The 16,625-nt window shown below is 33.0% G+C and overlaps 1 protein-coding gene across 1 annotated transcript; it reads right to left on the minus strand.

Annotated features, from left to right (window-relative positions):
* Positions 1–528: 528 nt before the first annotated feature.
* Positions 529–16,296, minus strand: LOC307159129 (uncharacterized protein). The gene is made up of 13 exons (XM_079872343.1): positions 16,229–16,296; positions 15,610–15,697; positions 15,188–15,385; positions 14,894–15,087; positions 14,329–14,397; positions 8,978–9,034; positions 6,603–6,738; positions 4,588–4,788; positions 4,284–4,477; positions 3,397–3,480; positions 3,189–3,236; positions 1,229–1,298; positions 529–1,141 (listed from the first exon to the last, which is right to left on the minus strand). The coding sequence occupies exons 2-12, from the start codon at positions 15,635–15,637 to the stop codon at positions 1,281–1,283; spliced, it is 1,227 nt and encodes a 408-aa protein (XP_079728469.1). The 5' UTR covers positions 15,638–15,697; positions 16,229–16,296; the 3' UTR covers positions 529–1,141; positions 1,229–1,280.
* Between the last annotated feature and the right edge of the window lie 329 nt (positions 16,297–16,625).

Raw genomic sequence — 16,625 nt, forward strand, 5'->3', positions numbered from 1 at the left:
AATTATATTATATTAAAAAAAAAACACATCACAGTTGTATGGATTCTCTCTATAACACACACACACACACGTTGCTATTGAAAATCCTTAGATCCTTCATATTTGTATAATCTTAATATTATATAGCGGTGTAAATATTTCAATCATGTGACGATGGCTAAGAGTCTGTTGAAGGGCATGTCCACAACATACAGCCATATTTTAATAAAATATATATACCCATTTGTAAAAACATCAGCAAAGAGACAGTAGTAGGCAAACAAAAAATAAGTGTTTATGTAGTGCAGAAATACATGGTTGCGTTTATATCAAATTATAGGGCCTTCAGACATTTATACAAAAATATGTCTTCTGATGTCAATGTGCATTCAAAATAAACAATCTAGATGATAGATTCATGCATAGCCCTGTGATGGACTGGCCGTCTGTCCATTCTGTTTCCCTGCCAGCCCTATAGAGGCCTACACAAGCCTAACTCAATCCATAATAGTTTTTGAGACAAAAGACAATAAATGAGACCAACACATTCACAATCAAGATTTGCTTTATTGCATTAATTACATATGTATGTCAATGAATGATAATACAAGGATCACTATATAAGACATTAAGCCCCTAAAAACACTTATAGATATGTTGATGTCACTTAAAAGTAAAGTGGAAGTAAGTCAACTGTAATTTAATCGTCCCAGTGAACTTATAGGCCCGGTTTCACAGACAGGGCTTAAATTAAGTTTAAGTTTAGGCCTTAATTCAGTTACAGAACATTTAAATAGCTTTTATTAACATGACTTAAAAAAAAAAAACATTACTGTGAACATCTTAAGACAAAACAATGTAACTGACATATTTTAAGATATGGGAGTGCAAGTACATTCAGTTACGGCAGCTCAACACATTTTAGTCGGGGACAACAAGGCTTAAGTCTTGTCTGTGAAACTGGGGGCTAAAGTCTCAGTATTTATGTTCAGACATGCTATTAATCACAACAATTATGTATTTGCATGCATTAGAACTTAACCAAACACATTTTAGAGCTTAATATAGTTTAATGTCAGTTGATAATTATTATCCAGTTACTAATTTATTTTATTGGATTATTCACTTAATTTTTTCCTGTTCTGTGTCATCTTCGCAACATCTGTGTGAAAAAATACAGAATTTGAATTCAGTTGTTTGCTATGGAAAAGAGCACCAGCTTACCCAAATAATCTCATTTGATACTCACCAGCCCTCAGTTTTTCATTCTTACTTTTTATGCATTTTTTTCTCCATCAGGATCACTCAGTCTGTCTTTTCTGACAAAACAGTTTTAAAGAACTATGTAAACAATAATGTGAACACAACAAGTCTATAATTAAATAGTTCTGTTGGGATAGTTAATCTCAAATGAAAATTCAATCATCATTTAATCATACCCATGCTGTGAAAGGAACTGGGGCTATCAAGATATTATGATCAAAAAATACAATAAAAGTAGTCCATATGACCTTAATCTTCTAAAGTCACAAGTAAGTAACCAAAACCCAATTTGACTACTTACTGTAGCTGCAATGTCCTTAGTCAAAGGACCAATAATGACAGGATTCACACTATCTCTACAATTCCTGGAAGACACCCTGTGTGTCCTTAAAGGGCCCCTATTATGGATTTTTGAAAATGACCTTTCATGTATTGTAACATAGCTCATAAGCTATTCACATAAACATAAGTGAATTAAAACATCCCGCAAAGTTTTAAATCTGAAAGTGCACCATAAAGTTGTTGTCTTTCAAAAGTAAGAGTCGACTCTGAGTCAATTAAATGAATTGATTTTCAAATGAGTCATAACTAAGCCGTTTCGTTGTGACATCAAGACGAAACATTAGAATATTGCCCGCCCACTTATTGCGCGCGCAGACACCAGGGAAAACTTAAACCTCAAACCGGCAGCTGATTCCTGTGGATACTGGAGAGCATCATGTCGGGAAGACGCAGTGCTCTACAATGTGAAGGTAAAGCCAGATTTTTTTCACTGCCCAAGGACGAGCATGTGAAGAATCAGTGGTTAAAGTTCATCTTTACCATGATACCACAGCAGTATAATCCTAAACTTTTGCTGTGTTCCCTTTATTTCACTGACGACTGCTTCTCAAATCTCAGAGTTCAATGCAGGATTGGCAAACCGCTTGCTCTTGAAAGATGGTGTTCAAAATACTTAGTTTTGAGTTTTATATTGTGTAGGTCTCGTGCTAACTGGCTAACTCACGTTATCACTGTCTTACTGAAATACTTCTGCTAATCAGTTGTGGACCACTATTACCTATAACTGTGTCTATTAATGCAGATTGTCATTCTCACTACTTTGAGGAAAGATTAATCATGGAGCAAGATTTGTTTTACCAACGTTTATGTTACAACAGTCATTCACGCTACAGCTCGGCTAATGTACTGTATACAATGCATACATGCACTGTTATTGATACAGTTTCTCGTGTTCACCGCAATATATTGAGTACAAGTAAAATAATCAAACGTGTTGATAGACATGCTTAGTCAAACTGAGTAGTGTATCACTGAAACGTCCTGCTCGAGTCGTCCTTGCGATGGAGGTTCGGGTTGAATAACTAGTTCTTCCAATGTTTCATCATCGGACTCGCGCTTGCATTGATATGGTAAAATCGACGTCATTGTTCATTATTGTATTTAGTTTACTGTGTAGGAAGCCTCAGGACAGCTGACGTTGTTATGGCAATGGGTGTTTTTGTTTTCGACATGCGCTGCACGCGGTAAACCAATCACAACAGACTGAGCTGTCTGGCCAATCAGAGCAGAGTAGCTGTTAAAGGAGGGATTTAGAGAGACTGATTCATTTGACGAGTCGTTTGAGAATCTTTGAAAAATGTGGTGATGTTCAAATGTATATTATGAGGAAATTAATCAGTTTTTTTTACCTTTGATGCATGTAAACCTGTTGTATGAGACTCCAAAACAACATTAGGAAACTTTAAAATAGCATAGGGGCACTTTAAAGATTTAGTTCGCCACTTTGTAACTTTAGGGGATGCATCTGAAATGATCACTTTATATTTATATTTGATCAATATTCCCATTTTTCCCCTGAAATTTTTATTATTACAGTCCAGGAAGTTCTTAAAAGCTCAACATTCATAGTGGAGAAATGTATATATGCAGTGAATTGTACTTACTCTATCTCCTCCTCTGAAACAATTACATATGGCAGCAACACCAACACTCTGTAACAAACAAATTCAGACTTATACTGTATGCTTATATGTATACTAGTTTCATTTCGAACAATATGGATCAGTGAAATGTACATATTTTATCAGTGACATTTTGTTTCCAACAAATAGTATACTGTAATCAGGCATATCAGCAACATAAACTTTTCACCATTAAATTGATAATCCATTGCCATCCATGGCCAATACATTGCCATACAATTTGCCAAATTGACGGAACTGCATCTGATTGATCCTGAAGAGGAAACAGCACATATATTATTAGAGTACAATACTTTGAGCTTTTAGAATTTACATGACATAAGACATAACATATATCATAGCACAACATTGTCTAATTTTGACTGGTCCACATTTAACCCAAGGTGTCAAATAAATCTCTACAAACACAACATTTTTTAATTGTAAACTTTAAAAGCACCATCACTTTAAATTTGCCATGCATATATAATACCTGAGTGCTCTACCATGTAGAAATATTTCAAAACAAACAAGCACATAAAACCTGATGTAATGCAGGATAAAACAATGTTTAAAAAAAACTTTGTCAGACTATAAATTGTAAAGGTTGATTGAATTACTTATAACATAGAAAGAGTGGTGTCTACAAAAAAAGTCAATAAAGTCAAGTTTTGTGCATACTCAATTTGTTTGATCATCAGTTCTGCAAAACCATTTGAATTTTCCTTTTGGTAAGGTTTCTCTGTTTAAATGTATTCAGCCAATGCAACTGCAAAGTAGTTTCTAAGTTTATTGAACTTCAGGGCTACACAGTAGTGGAAACTTATTAATACTAGTGACTATTCTTGATATTCAGTATACTTTTAAATTGGTTTGCACAACTACAGCTACTGAAGTTGAGAAAACTCAAAATAATTGCAGCTGTTATTATATTTAGAGGTAAAATAAGTGTAAGGACAAAAAAGCAGAAACGAGGGCAATGTGAATTTCTATGTTTACTGCAGTGGGACTGTTGTGTACATATTTCTGTTAAATTATGAATCTTCACAAGTATCTTAATGAACTTAATGATGATACCTGATGTTTGAAACGTTGAACAATTTTGGTCATTGACTCTTCATTCCTGTTGCATTTCAACAAACCCAAATCTTCATGAAACAGACAGTCCACAGTGAGTGTATTCTCCCTGGTCACATATCTGCTGCTGTCTGGTATGATCTTCTCTGGGTCAAATGTGTGATGAAGCACTATGAAAATAGCTTGTTTGGAGGCTGTTTCAAAAAAGGCAAAATAAGACGTTCAAAATGTGTGCATAGTATTTCTACTTTTCTACAATTTCTACAAGTATAAGTACTTGACTGGTGCTTAATCTTAAAGTTACCTGAAAAAGAATTAAGTTCTTTCAATGCAGCATCAATGTCAGTTCCTGTCCGTGAAGAAATGGTGCAGAAAACCAGAATAACATGAGAGTCACCCACACGGCGCACCTCCTTCAATCCAGGTCTTTGTTGAAGAAGTTTATCTAAAATCATCTTCTTTGAATTGCATGAATTGCCCATCTCAATTATGAAGTAGTTTTTTCCTTTAAGATGAAGAACAGATTTTGTTAGTTTCCAATCTTAGCAAAGAGTCTTTTTTGTGATTGTTTATAATATGAAACTTCACTGATGTTGAAACAGAATTTTTTTCCATTAGATACGGCAATTACTAATTAGGAAGAATAGGGCCAGATTTACTAACAGCTTGCTCCAGCACAAAGTAAACCCTATTTTGGAATTGTGCTCTAATGCTAATTTGCCTTGTTTAGTAAATCTGGCCCATAGAATCTTAAGATGTGCTTTAAGCCGGGTTCACACTGAAGGATTTTGGCCATCTGAGACAAATGTTGAGAATCCTAAAAGATTCCTGTGATCCTAGGCCAAAATCTGAAGTCTTTGATTGCTAGCAAAGTCATTTAAGTCAGCAGCCATCTTTGAAACGCCTCTCAGGCAACTATTCAGTCATGAAAGTGCAGCTCCCATCTATTTGAACGGGGAAACATCAAATTCTCCAAAGCCGTTCACCAAGTTTACAATTAAATTTCATATTTGTAATCACCAATTAAATCTGACAAAGACTGTCTCATGAATATAGGTTCTCACATTAAAATAGCGTTAAAAAGCTTATTTTTCAGGCCAGACCAGCCATTGCGCATGTGCAGTCCTAAGCCTGTGTCTCAGAACATTGACTGTTTATTATTGCAACCAGAGCTTCTAACGGAATAGGCTCTTTTATTTAGAAGGTGTGACTTATTCCGCCATATTGTGCATTGCACTTTCTCCCATTCATAGTAATTTGAGTGCACCATCTTTCTACATATAAAGTCTTTGTTGCTAGTTTTACATGTTTGCCAACAGATGATTAATGACTGTTGCGATCAAATTTTACCTCCTACGAAATTCTGTTAGAAATTTTGAGACACAGTCCTGTAGTATGACTTCTACGACAACCATCAAATCAAATCATTTTTCTTTTTTCTTTTCAAGACAAGCCATAATCAAAATTAACGCTTATAGAGATTGTTTTTGTTTGCTAGCCCCCATTTCAATCCTGCATGTAATGCCGTTCACATTCACCGAACGAGTCACGGATTGATAATGTAAAACTCCAGACGAGTCTTCTTGCGTGTGTCCGTTTTTAACGCGTCTTGACTGGCGTACAGTCTGACATTAATGACATCTGAGATCCTACAGTGTGACATGGCTTACAGCGGGGATCATGTTCATACAGCCTGACAGGCCACAGTCGTATTGGACTATTGTAAATCGTACAGTGTGCACCGGCTTTAGACCACTTAAGTAATTTACAGTTTTTCTCAGTCGCTTTGGTACATTTCTCAGATCACAACTGATCACAACTCTAGTCACTTAAGCACATTATAAAAGCATTTTCTCATTCTTTTTGTACTGGTTCTTTGTTGAAAAGTCTTACCCACTAAAACATCAATGGAAAATATCCATTGTGATGTGGAACAGAATCTGTGGCCCAACAGATCGGGACAAGAGGAGGTGTATCAAGTCTGCACTGTCATTCCCCACAGTGTTGCATGTAGTTCTGCCCGAGGGGTGTTTCCTTCCTGTTTGTCTTTCTAATTTTATATCCATTTGTACTGTTCATGTGTTGTCATTTTACTTTCTGTTCCGCAGTGACATTATACTGTAATTTGTTGACAGACCAACTATAAAAGAGTAAATTTGAATCCTGTCCAATCTCTTGCAATCAATAACCCAGATACAGATGTGTAACTTTGTACTGTTGAAATTGATTTACGCCATACAGATAAAATGCAGCCTTTGTCATGATTTGATAAATGTACCAAAGCGACTGAGAAAATGTTTTAATAATCCAAAATCTTACCTTCAATGATTGCAGTGACATTGATCTCAGGATCAATTTCATTCTGACAAAGTACTTGGACCATTTTCTCTCTTCTCCTTCTTTGTCTTACACAATCAGTCTTTTGTACTTCTTCTGAGTGTTGTTTAGTCTCACCCTGAAACAAATTTAAGTTCACTTATGATTATCACTTGATTGTTTGATTTTACACTTTTCATAAGGTAATCTGAGCAATTATAATCAAAACAGATTAGAAATGTTTGGTGATTAATTTTGCTAAATGTGTGTACAGTGATCAAAATTAAATCAAAGCATTAAAATGTTTGGAATGATGATAAAAAGACTATTAAAAGAATTAAAAGAAAGATAAAAAGAATATTTTTTTATTAATGTAATGTTGATTCTGGGCAAATTTGTATGAAGACGAAACCTTATTTTTCTGTATTTCTGTACTTTTTTGTTACTATTTATTTATTTAAACTGATACGTGCCTTGCTTAATACCTGTTTATTTGTATTTATGAATGCCATTATAAATGACAGATTAATGCTAATTGTTTAAACAACCTCTTCTAAAATGTTTAATTTTGAAACTCTGATATCATGTTTTTATGTGTATAAATTCTGTATGAATATTCCCAAACTCTCTGACAGTGTGTTTTCTCTATGGAATATGTGATTGTTGATTGTTATTATTATATATATATATATATATATATATATATATATATATATATATATATATATATATATATTAAAAAAAAATTTAAAAAAGGAAATCTTAAATAAATGCCAGTATTACATCAAAAATGAATGGAAACAAGTCTTTCGGGTGGAATTACATAAGTAGGCTACTTTGGGTGTCTTGTTCATCATATTTGTTTTCATATAAGCAGAACATCATGCATGGTCATTAGCAACACAGCCCATGAGTATGAATCACATGATATCCGCCTTTGATCTTATAGGTGTCTGGTCTACTATGAGAAGTGAGAACCGTCCGTCTTGCCCGCATTTATTTCACCACCTATATGTTTGTCTAAATTTCAGGCGAGGCGCATCTCAAATGAGCCTTTTGAGAGGCTGCTCACTGCAGTGACAATGGGTGGAGCTTGAAGTCCAGCTCCCCCTAACTGGACATAATGGGTGGATCTAGAAGGTCCAACCACACCCTAACTATAACCCTATCCTAAACATAACTAGGTCAAGGTTACTCGAAAGCAATTAAACATTAAAATGTCAGTGACATCGTTTTGTCTCAAGATGCACACCAGTAATGTTTTTTTTTCCTAAGGCACATTTTAAAAAACTCATTTAACTCAGGCCTAATCCTGGCTTAATCTAAACCCTGTGTGAAAACAGGCCTAAGGGTCTATGCTGCTAACCTCTACTGACTACTATAACACTGTCAGCCAACAAATGATACTATCCAGTTCCAAACATCAGACGCCACTCCTGCTCAGGAAACTGGTAGTTTCCTGTAGCTGCCTAAATCAAACAACAGTATTTGGAGCTAATGGTCTTGCATATACTTCCCTCAAGACAGAAAAAAAAACATGTTGATTAATAATTACTATTAAGAAAAAGCAAAATAAATAATATGCAAAGCGATATTTTAGCTCTTTCTCAACAAAATAGCCATGAATTAATGAACCGATTAGAAAATTCATTCTTAAATACAGTAAATCAGTGAGTCAGACTGTTGTCTCCTGCTGCTCCTTGCTGCCCTCTTTTATTAGCCTATATTAAAATTTAACAACCAGTTTTATCGTTTTCAGTTTCATTCTCTTCAAAAATACAACCGAATTGGCTTGCAACACCTCGTGAGCTTAGAATTATAAGGTTCTATCTCCACTTTTGGTCGAAATTGAGTTTTTGACATAATCTGATCCATTAGGTGTTTATTAATGCCTGTGTGGTGTTATTTTTGTAAAAACATATTTTGTTAGTAGTTATTAATAAAATAAAAAGGTTCCATCTCTCCATTGCCAGCTGGGATGTAAAAACTTTGATGCTCAATATCTCAGAACTACCCTAAACGGAGATAGAACCTTATAATTCTAAGCTCACGACCTGTAACATGAAATCATATGTATTTTACAAAGAAATAACATGCTCAAAATCTTGTAATAAGACCAGTTTTACTCGTTAACCGTTTTCAAAGCTTTCAGCTCTCAATAGTTTTAATATAGCCTAACGTCTGTGTTGTAACGGTCTGTAACACGGTTTTCAATAATTAAACTTAGCACTACATTTATGCTTCTCAAAAACACTGATAAATACTCTTACACACACACACACACACACACACACACATATATATATATAGCCATATAAAAGACAAGCAATGTTTGTCATATTTTTGTCTAGGTTGCAGACTGCATCGGGTCTACTTACCGTTCCTGCTGGCTGTGTCTCTGTCAGAGCAAAAGTCCTTTCACTTTCATTGTTGCTCTGTATTGGGATAGGATTGGATGACAGGAAAGAAAAGTCAAGATGGCTGCACGATATCTATATTTGCATTGACTTCATCTAAGAATATGAATAAAATTTATTAATTAAATATTTAAAAAAATATATATATTATTTTTCGAAGCCTTTATTCTTCATATGAGAAAAGATTATTGTAAAGTTTTCCAATCTGCATCTTTCCCGGGGAGAAGACATTTGAAAATGTAACATGTACATAATGACAGTTTATTAACATTTTGTTAATGTTTTATACAAATATAGCCCAGTGAAAAAAGTGGTAAGCTTATAGTTACATCTAAATTAAGTGGCTTTATTCACATCAAAAATATTATGAACCAACCTATATTATATACATTCATTTATACCAACAAAATTTGTTTTTATAGGTTAAATCTGGAAGAAATCCCTCTTTAAGGTAACAATTACCACCCAGCCATAGCTTTCTATTACATGCACTGTAAAAAATAAATTATTTAAAAAAAAACGTCAATGACTGTCAGCTACGGCAGCCAAACAAAAACCGCAAAAATAAAGTATCCTAATTTAAATAAAGTGCAAAAAACTTAACAGAAATTTTCCTTAAATGTTTTACAGAAAACACATTTATTTCACATATATTTCTTGAATTTTTTTACTAAAAAACGTACAGTTCTCTTGCAGTGAACTACATGCATGATTTACTGTGACTATATGTCGCACAGCATCAGCAACTACACAGTTCTTTTTAAATAAAGCAACATGCAGCATTTCATCAATGTTTCTTTGCTCATCCTGGAGCACAGGCTCTACTCTTCAGCACAGTAGTGACCCACAAAACAGACCATACAGAAACACTTTAAATCCTAACAAAACATTAAACACTAACAGATCTCTCAAGATCTGCATCTTCACTTATTGCAATCCAGACTTTATTTCTTTCATACTAACATTCTTATTGAGAATTAACAGGTTTAGAAGTTGATGTTTTATTGAAAATAATAAAGTTTGATGTCACCATTTTGGTGATCAGCGTTTGCATTAGTTGGGCTCTTGACCCTTCAGTTTTTAATTTTAGTTTTTCTCTGGCTGCTTTAACTGTGTCTCTCTGATACATGTTTGTTATGGTAAGAATCCAAGAGAAACTCAGATCAGATGATCTTGGTCACTTTCAGTGATGAGTCATTTATATCACCTGAAATGTAAAATTTGTTTAAGTTGTTAAATATTAGTTGTTAATTTTGCATGCCAATACTGGTGCAGAAAATCCTACAGTGTTATGATACTCAGATTTTATGAAGTCATTATACAGAAAGTGTTTTGACAGGATCTTACACAGACATCAAGAATCAGCGTATGAATCGCAACAATGGTGACAAGGAAAAAAAATTCTGATCAAAGCTGAACTCGACAATACAAACTACTAAAGTCACAAAAAAGCTTTGTTGATTGTCACCATTGTTGAGATTCATATGTTGATTCTTCATGTCTCTAATCTCCTAAAAAAATACCAGCTTAAAACATTTTCTGCATGATATATATATATATATATATATATATATATATATATATATATATATATATATATATATATATATATATATATATATATATATATATATACTGTATATATATATACTGTATATATATATATATTATTTTTTTTATTTTTTATTTTTTACATTTCAGAATATCAGATTGTTATAATACTGACGCCACAATATTATAAGGGTGATGTGAAAGATTATGACATATAAAACTAAAGTCTCTCTGTATATTATTTAACTAATATATTCAGAGATTTGACTCAAGGTCAGTGAATCAAGTGATGACCATATAATGACTATAACATCACCAATAAGTGACATCATTTAATGAAATTTTCTCCTGCATTTATTGCCATAATAAATGTGTATCAAAAACACTGTTAAAGCAGCCAGAGAAAAATAATGTTAAAAACCCAAGGCTCATGGGCCTAACTAAAGCAAATACTGGTCTCAGTCATGGTGACATCAAATTTCTGTTGAAGTTTTTTGCACTTTATTTAAATTAGCATATTTATTTTATGTTCGTTGTTTGGCAGCCATAGCTGCCAGTCATTTGACCCTTTTTTATGATTTTTTTTTTTTTTTTTTTTTACAATGAAGGTATATGATCAGGATAATTCAGGAAATACCTCAAAATTTAATTTAGGATGTTTTACCTTAATGTTACAGTTTTTTTTTTTTTTTTTTTTGGGGGGGGGGGTCTGCCAGTCATTTGACTGTTTTATCATTTAACTGTTTTGTTACTGTTTAATTACAGATTATATTTGTAATTTTACATACATTGTTAAGTAATTTAAGAAAACAGGAAAAAATCTGTATGAAAAATACAGTAAATTTTCTGTATAAAAAATGTGAATTACTGGAATTTGTCATTAATGTCACAATACCTAAAATAACAGCTGAATTTTTAATTTACAGATATTATTTGTAATTGTACAGAGTTTTGAGTACAATTTAAAATCAAAGAAAATGATCGTCAAAAAATCAGTTATTTTCTGTAAAATTATTATTTCTTTTATTTATTTACCTGCATAGTTGTATAAGTTGTAAAAAAATATTAACGTGTTACAGAAAAATTAAATCACACTGTAAAAAATTTCTAACCTCCCTAACTCAAAATTTTCTAGTGACTGGTCACATCTAAATTTTTCACTTGGCCCAAGTGAAAATCTGTAAATGTAATTTTATAATTGTTGGGGAGGTTAGAATTTTTTTTACAGTGCAGTCTTTATGTTTGATCAGCTTGCAGGAACCTTGTACAATGAACAAATCCTGAGGCCCCCTGATATGATAGTAGAGGTTGTAAATCTCTGCCTACGAATATAAAATATTTACAGGATTAAAAAAAAAAATAGTTTTGAGTTGAAAAACCCCAAACCTGATTGCTCAAAAGACCAATGGTGAAAGAATACATGGGTGATTCTATAATTGCAGGTACAATTTGGTGTCCAAAGTCATTATTTTCTTTTTGCTTTTTTCAAATGGTTACATTTGTAATTATTTTAATAATTTGTTACTCATTGTCATGGATCACAAGATGTTACAGGCCATAACAATATAATATTTTCTGTAAAAAGTTTCCTCTAATAGTTGAAAATCATGATTTCTTGTTGTCCGATAGTCAGTGTATTTTTTCCCATCATGTATATCATTGTGTAGGCATTTTCCTAATTATACAATATTAAATTGATTAAAAAATAACTTTTATCTTATAAAAATGTGTGTTCATAAATCTTGCATCAATTCTGTTATACCTATACTTTGCCTTTAAACTGGTGGAATTATCTCCCACAACATGTGTAAGATACAGGAAATTATGTCACTTTCCCTCACTGATAAGATCTGAAGCCCTGAAAGGTATGTGTGCTCTCTCTCACAAAATATTTTAATCTAAAAAGTTCTTACACCAAGAGTGTATTACGTCTTGTAAAACGTCTAAATTGTTACCACAATATCAAAAGGAAAACAGAATTTATCCCTGATCACACAGTGAGTTGTTTAAAAGTCTTTTAATCACCATTTCATCATCATTTCATCAGTGCCATTTGCTCTTAGCATTTATGCTAATAAATGGAGTTTTTGGCTAAAAAGTTTAAAATTGCCAATTATGTTCCCATCAAATTTTGTTACCAAGGTAAAGGTGAAGGCCTAATTTGTCTGTAACAGAGTTGACAAAAATATCATAAAGAAATCTTCTTTTTTTTTCACTAAAAGTAAAAAAGGAAGTAGGCTAACTTGTGATTCTGAATTATTATTATTTGATATGTTTTCAATAAGATACTGGAAAGGATTTCTGTTAGTGAACAGTTTTTTCTTTAACTTTTTTGAAATGCAAAATGTATCTCCAATTATAGAATCACCCACATGTTAAAAATGTATGTAGAAAAGGAAAAGTTAGGCTCCTTGAAACAAGTCAGTTATTTTTCCCTTGTTAGTCTGCACTGCAGGCTTGCAGGTTAAATATTTAAACTTATAAGCCTACTTCTGTATAACCCTATAGTTCTTTGAAGACTACAGGAATATGCATCCAAAAAATATATTTTCTGTCACGCCGTGAACAATCAGACGAAGGAGAGGATATATTTCCAACAGTCAGTCTATTATTGACAAAGGGAAATACTCTGGAGAACAATATATCAGGCAGCAGAACAGAAAACCACACTACGTATGAACAAAAACTGACAAACACAACTAAAAAGAAAACACTTGGATCAAGCAACAGTCTTAGAACTATGAAAATCAGTATAAGAGTCCATGAACAAAACTGATATGTGACAGTTCAGATTTCGTAGAATGTTTTATAGATTCGGAGACAATAAATAAGACTAACACATTCACAATCAAGACTCATTTTATTTCTTAATTTACATATCCATGTCAGGCACTGTGTAGGCTGTAGTAAGCGCACAATCACAAAGGACAGCAAACGAGTCTTTAATAAATTCCACTAGGAACACGAATCACAAGGAAGAAGCTCATAACCTTAGCATAAACAGTAACGGACAATGAAACAAGGGAAAACTAGGGCTTAAATACAAGGGAGAGTAATCAACTGAACAGAAACAGATGTGTATAACTTATTAACAACCAAGGAAACTAACTAGGGAACACAGGCAAACCAGAACAGGGAAAACAGAAAAATTCTTAAATAATCCCCTACAAAAAAACAGTAAACTGTTATGTTATAGTTTAAAGCCTCTTACAAGTACAATGAAACGGTAATTCAATTGTAGTAACACTGAACTTGTCGATTTAATGTTCATCTAATGGATATAAAGCAATTATCTATTTGCATGCATCTAAATCACAGAAGCTTAACACATTTCACAGCTTATTATAATTTAATTTTGTTAATGTGGCTATGATAATGAATAACAATATCTCCTGTCATTTAATAAATCCACGGTTCCTGATTAAATTGATCTTTCTCTTCATCTGTTTGTGTTTCATGCCATCTTATCTGTGGGGAAAAAATGCAGAACTTGAATTCAGTAAATTGTTGCAAATGAAAAGGTGACCAGTTGACCCAAATTATCTCATCTGATACTCACCAGCCCTCAAATTTAATTCAGATTTATTAAGCATCTTTTTCTTCATCTTAATCACTCATTTTGTCTTCTATATTAAGAGAAAAAAAAGTGCATAGACAATAATATGAACGAAACAGGTCTATATTAAATAGATATATTGGGATAGTGCATCCCAAATAAAAATTCAGTCATCCTCTACTCATGCTTGTTGAGAGTTACTCACAGAGTACCACAGAATAAGACAAAAGGAAATCGAGATGATGATGATGAATGGATAACAATTCCATTGTTTCTAAAGAGAAAACAGCATATATTATTATTAAATAAAATGTTTTTAACATTTAGAACACACAATAATAACATGTGAAAAATACAAATAAATATTCTTTACAAATTTGTAATCCAAAAATGTCAATTCAATCTCTGCAAACAGACAACTTTGAATTATCAATTAAAAAATATTGCAGATCAATTTTTGAGTTTTTGAGTATATATTTTGAGTACATAAGAATGGCCGTATTAATTTGTGTTGTCCCTTTTCATTGCAAGGACATCAAAAATTAAGGGTTTATGCTGATATTGTCTGAAACTTCCTCTTTCGACAGGTACTAAATATTGCTCAAGCAAGTCTGGGGGAAAAGGTGCTCTCTGAACTCTGTATTTTAGTTACTGTTCTGCCCACATTTCTCCTACATTATAGTTAATTATTATTATTATTAATTTATTTAATGCCTGCATAATTAGTTTTAACAAATTAATGAATTAAAAATAAACTCAAAGAGGTAAACCTGAGGCTTAAAAAGATGAACAATTTTGGTCAGCGCCTCTTCATTCCTGTTGCATTTCAACAAACCCAAATCTTCATTGACCAGACAGTCCACAGTGAGTGTATTCTCCCTGGTCACATATCTGCTGCTGTCTGGTATGATCTTCTCTGACTCAAATGTGTGATGAAGCACTATGAAAATAGCTGGTTTGGAGGCTGTTTCAAATAGACACAATAAGATAAATGTGTAAATAGTATTTGTACTTACATTCATTCATATCTAAGTCTTTGTCTGGTGCTTAAATCTTGAAGTTACCTGAACAGGAATTAAGTTCATTCAGTGCAGCATCAATGTCTGTTCCTGCCCGTGAAAAAATGGTGCAGAAAACCAAAATCACATCGCACTCGTTCACACTGTGCACCTCCTTCAAACCAGGTCTTTGTTGAAGGAGTCGATGTAAAATATGCTCCCGTGAATTGTAAGACTTGCCCGTCTCAATTATAAAGTATTTTCCTTTAAGATGGAGAACAGAGTTTGTTGATTTTTGTTGTGCATTTTTGGAATATGAACTTCAGGTTTCAATTCAAGGTTATAGTATTTTGTGACAGGTAATTAGATAAGACAAAAAATTATGAAGAACAAAAAATCACAACAATCTTATGAAGTCTTATGAATAATGTTTTCCCTATAATGCTTACTTTATTACTTTATGCTAATTTAATAATCCAAAATCTTACCTCCAGTAAGTTCATTTAGTAGGTACATATTTTTTTTCCTCTTAAGCAAACTCTTTTGTACTGATTATCCGAGTGCTGCTTAGTCACTCTGAAACAAATTTAAATACATTTTATCATTTTATTGGTTGATCACTATGACAAATAAGTTAGAACTATTTGTATCTAGATCTGCTTCAATCATCAATGTATCCATCACCATGATTTTAACTATATTCAGTGAGACTGTTGTATTGTGTTGCTCTTTACTGCCCTCTGTATGTCAGATTACAAATAACCTGTTTAAATACCTTTATCACTTTCATTTTCATAAAACAAACTGTAGGCTACGTGTAATATGAAATCATATGTATTTTACACAGAAATAACACTCAAATTCATGAAATAAGACCAATATTACTCGTTAACATTTTTCAAAGCATTCAGCTCTCAATATAGTTTTAATACGACGCCTGTGTTAACACGGTATTCAGTCATTAAACTTAGCACTGTATTTGCTTCTCGAAACGAAACCCAATGATAAACACACTCACACACATACAGCCATATAAAAGATAGGCCTAAACACGAACAAATATTTTAACAGTGTGTCTAGGTTGCAGACTGCATCGGGTCTACTTACTGTTCCTGCTGGCTGTGTCTCTGTCAGAGCAAAAGTCCTTTCACTTTCATGGTTACTCTATTTGTGACGGACGGTAGAAAATACGGTGGCCGAGAGAGCTCAACAACGCGCAGCAACTGAAGAAAACACATGCAAATAGAAAAAAACACCCGCAAATTAAATAAGAAAACATCTTCATCAGTTTCACAACACACGTGTGCTCCATATGGAAGTAAAATAATGCCAAATGTTTTTGAAACAAAAGAGCCTGTTGAATTGCACTACTTGAAAAAAATATGCATTGCATTAACCATGCTTGCATTTTAATGCATTGTATTTTTAGGGCTTGCATGTTTATGGGCTGAAATTCAGGTTGAATAGGCTATTTAAGTTGTGAATATTTCAATTCAAAACATTT

This window comes from Squalius cephalus, assembly GCF_949319135.1.
Source record: "Squalius cephalus genome assembly, chromosome: 5".
Classification (NCBI taxonomy): Eukaryota; Metazoa; Chordata; class Actinopteri; order Cypriniformes; family Leuciscidae; genus Squalius; species Squalius cephalus.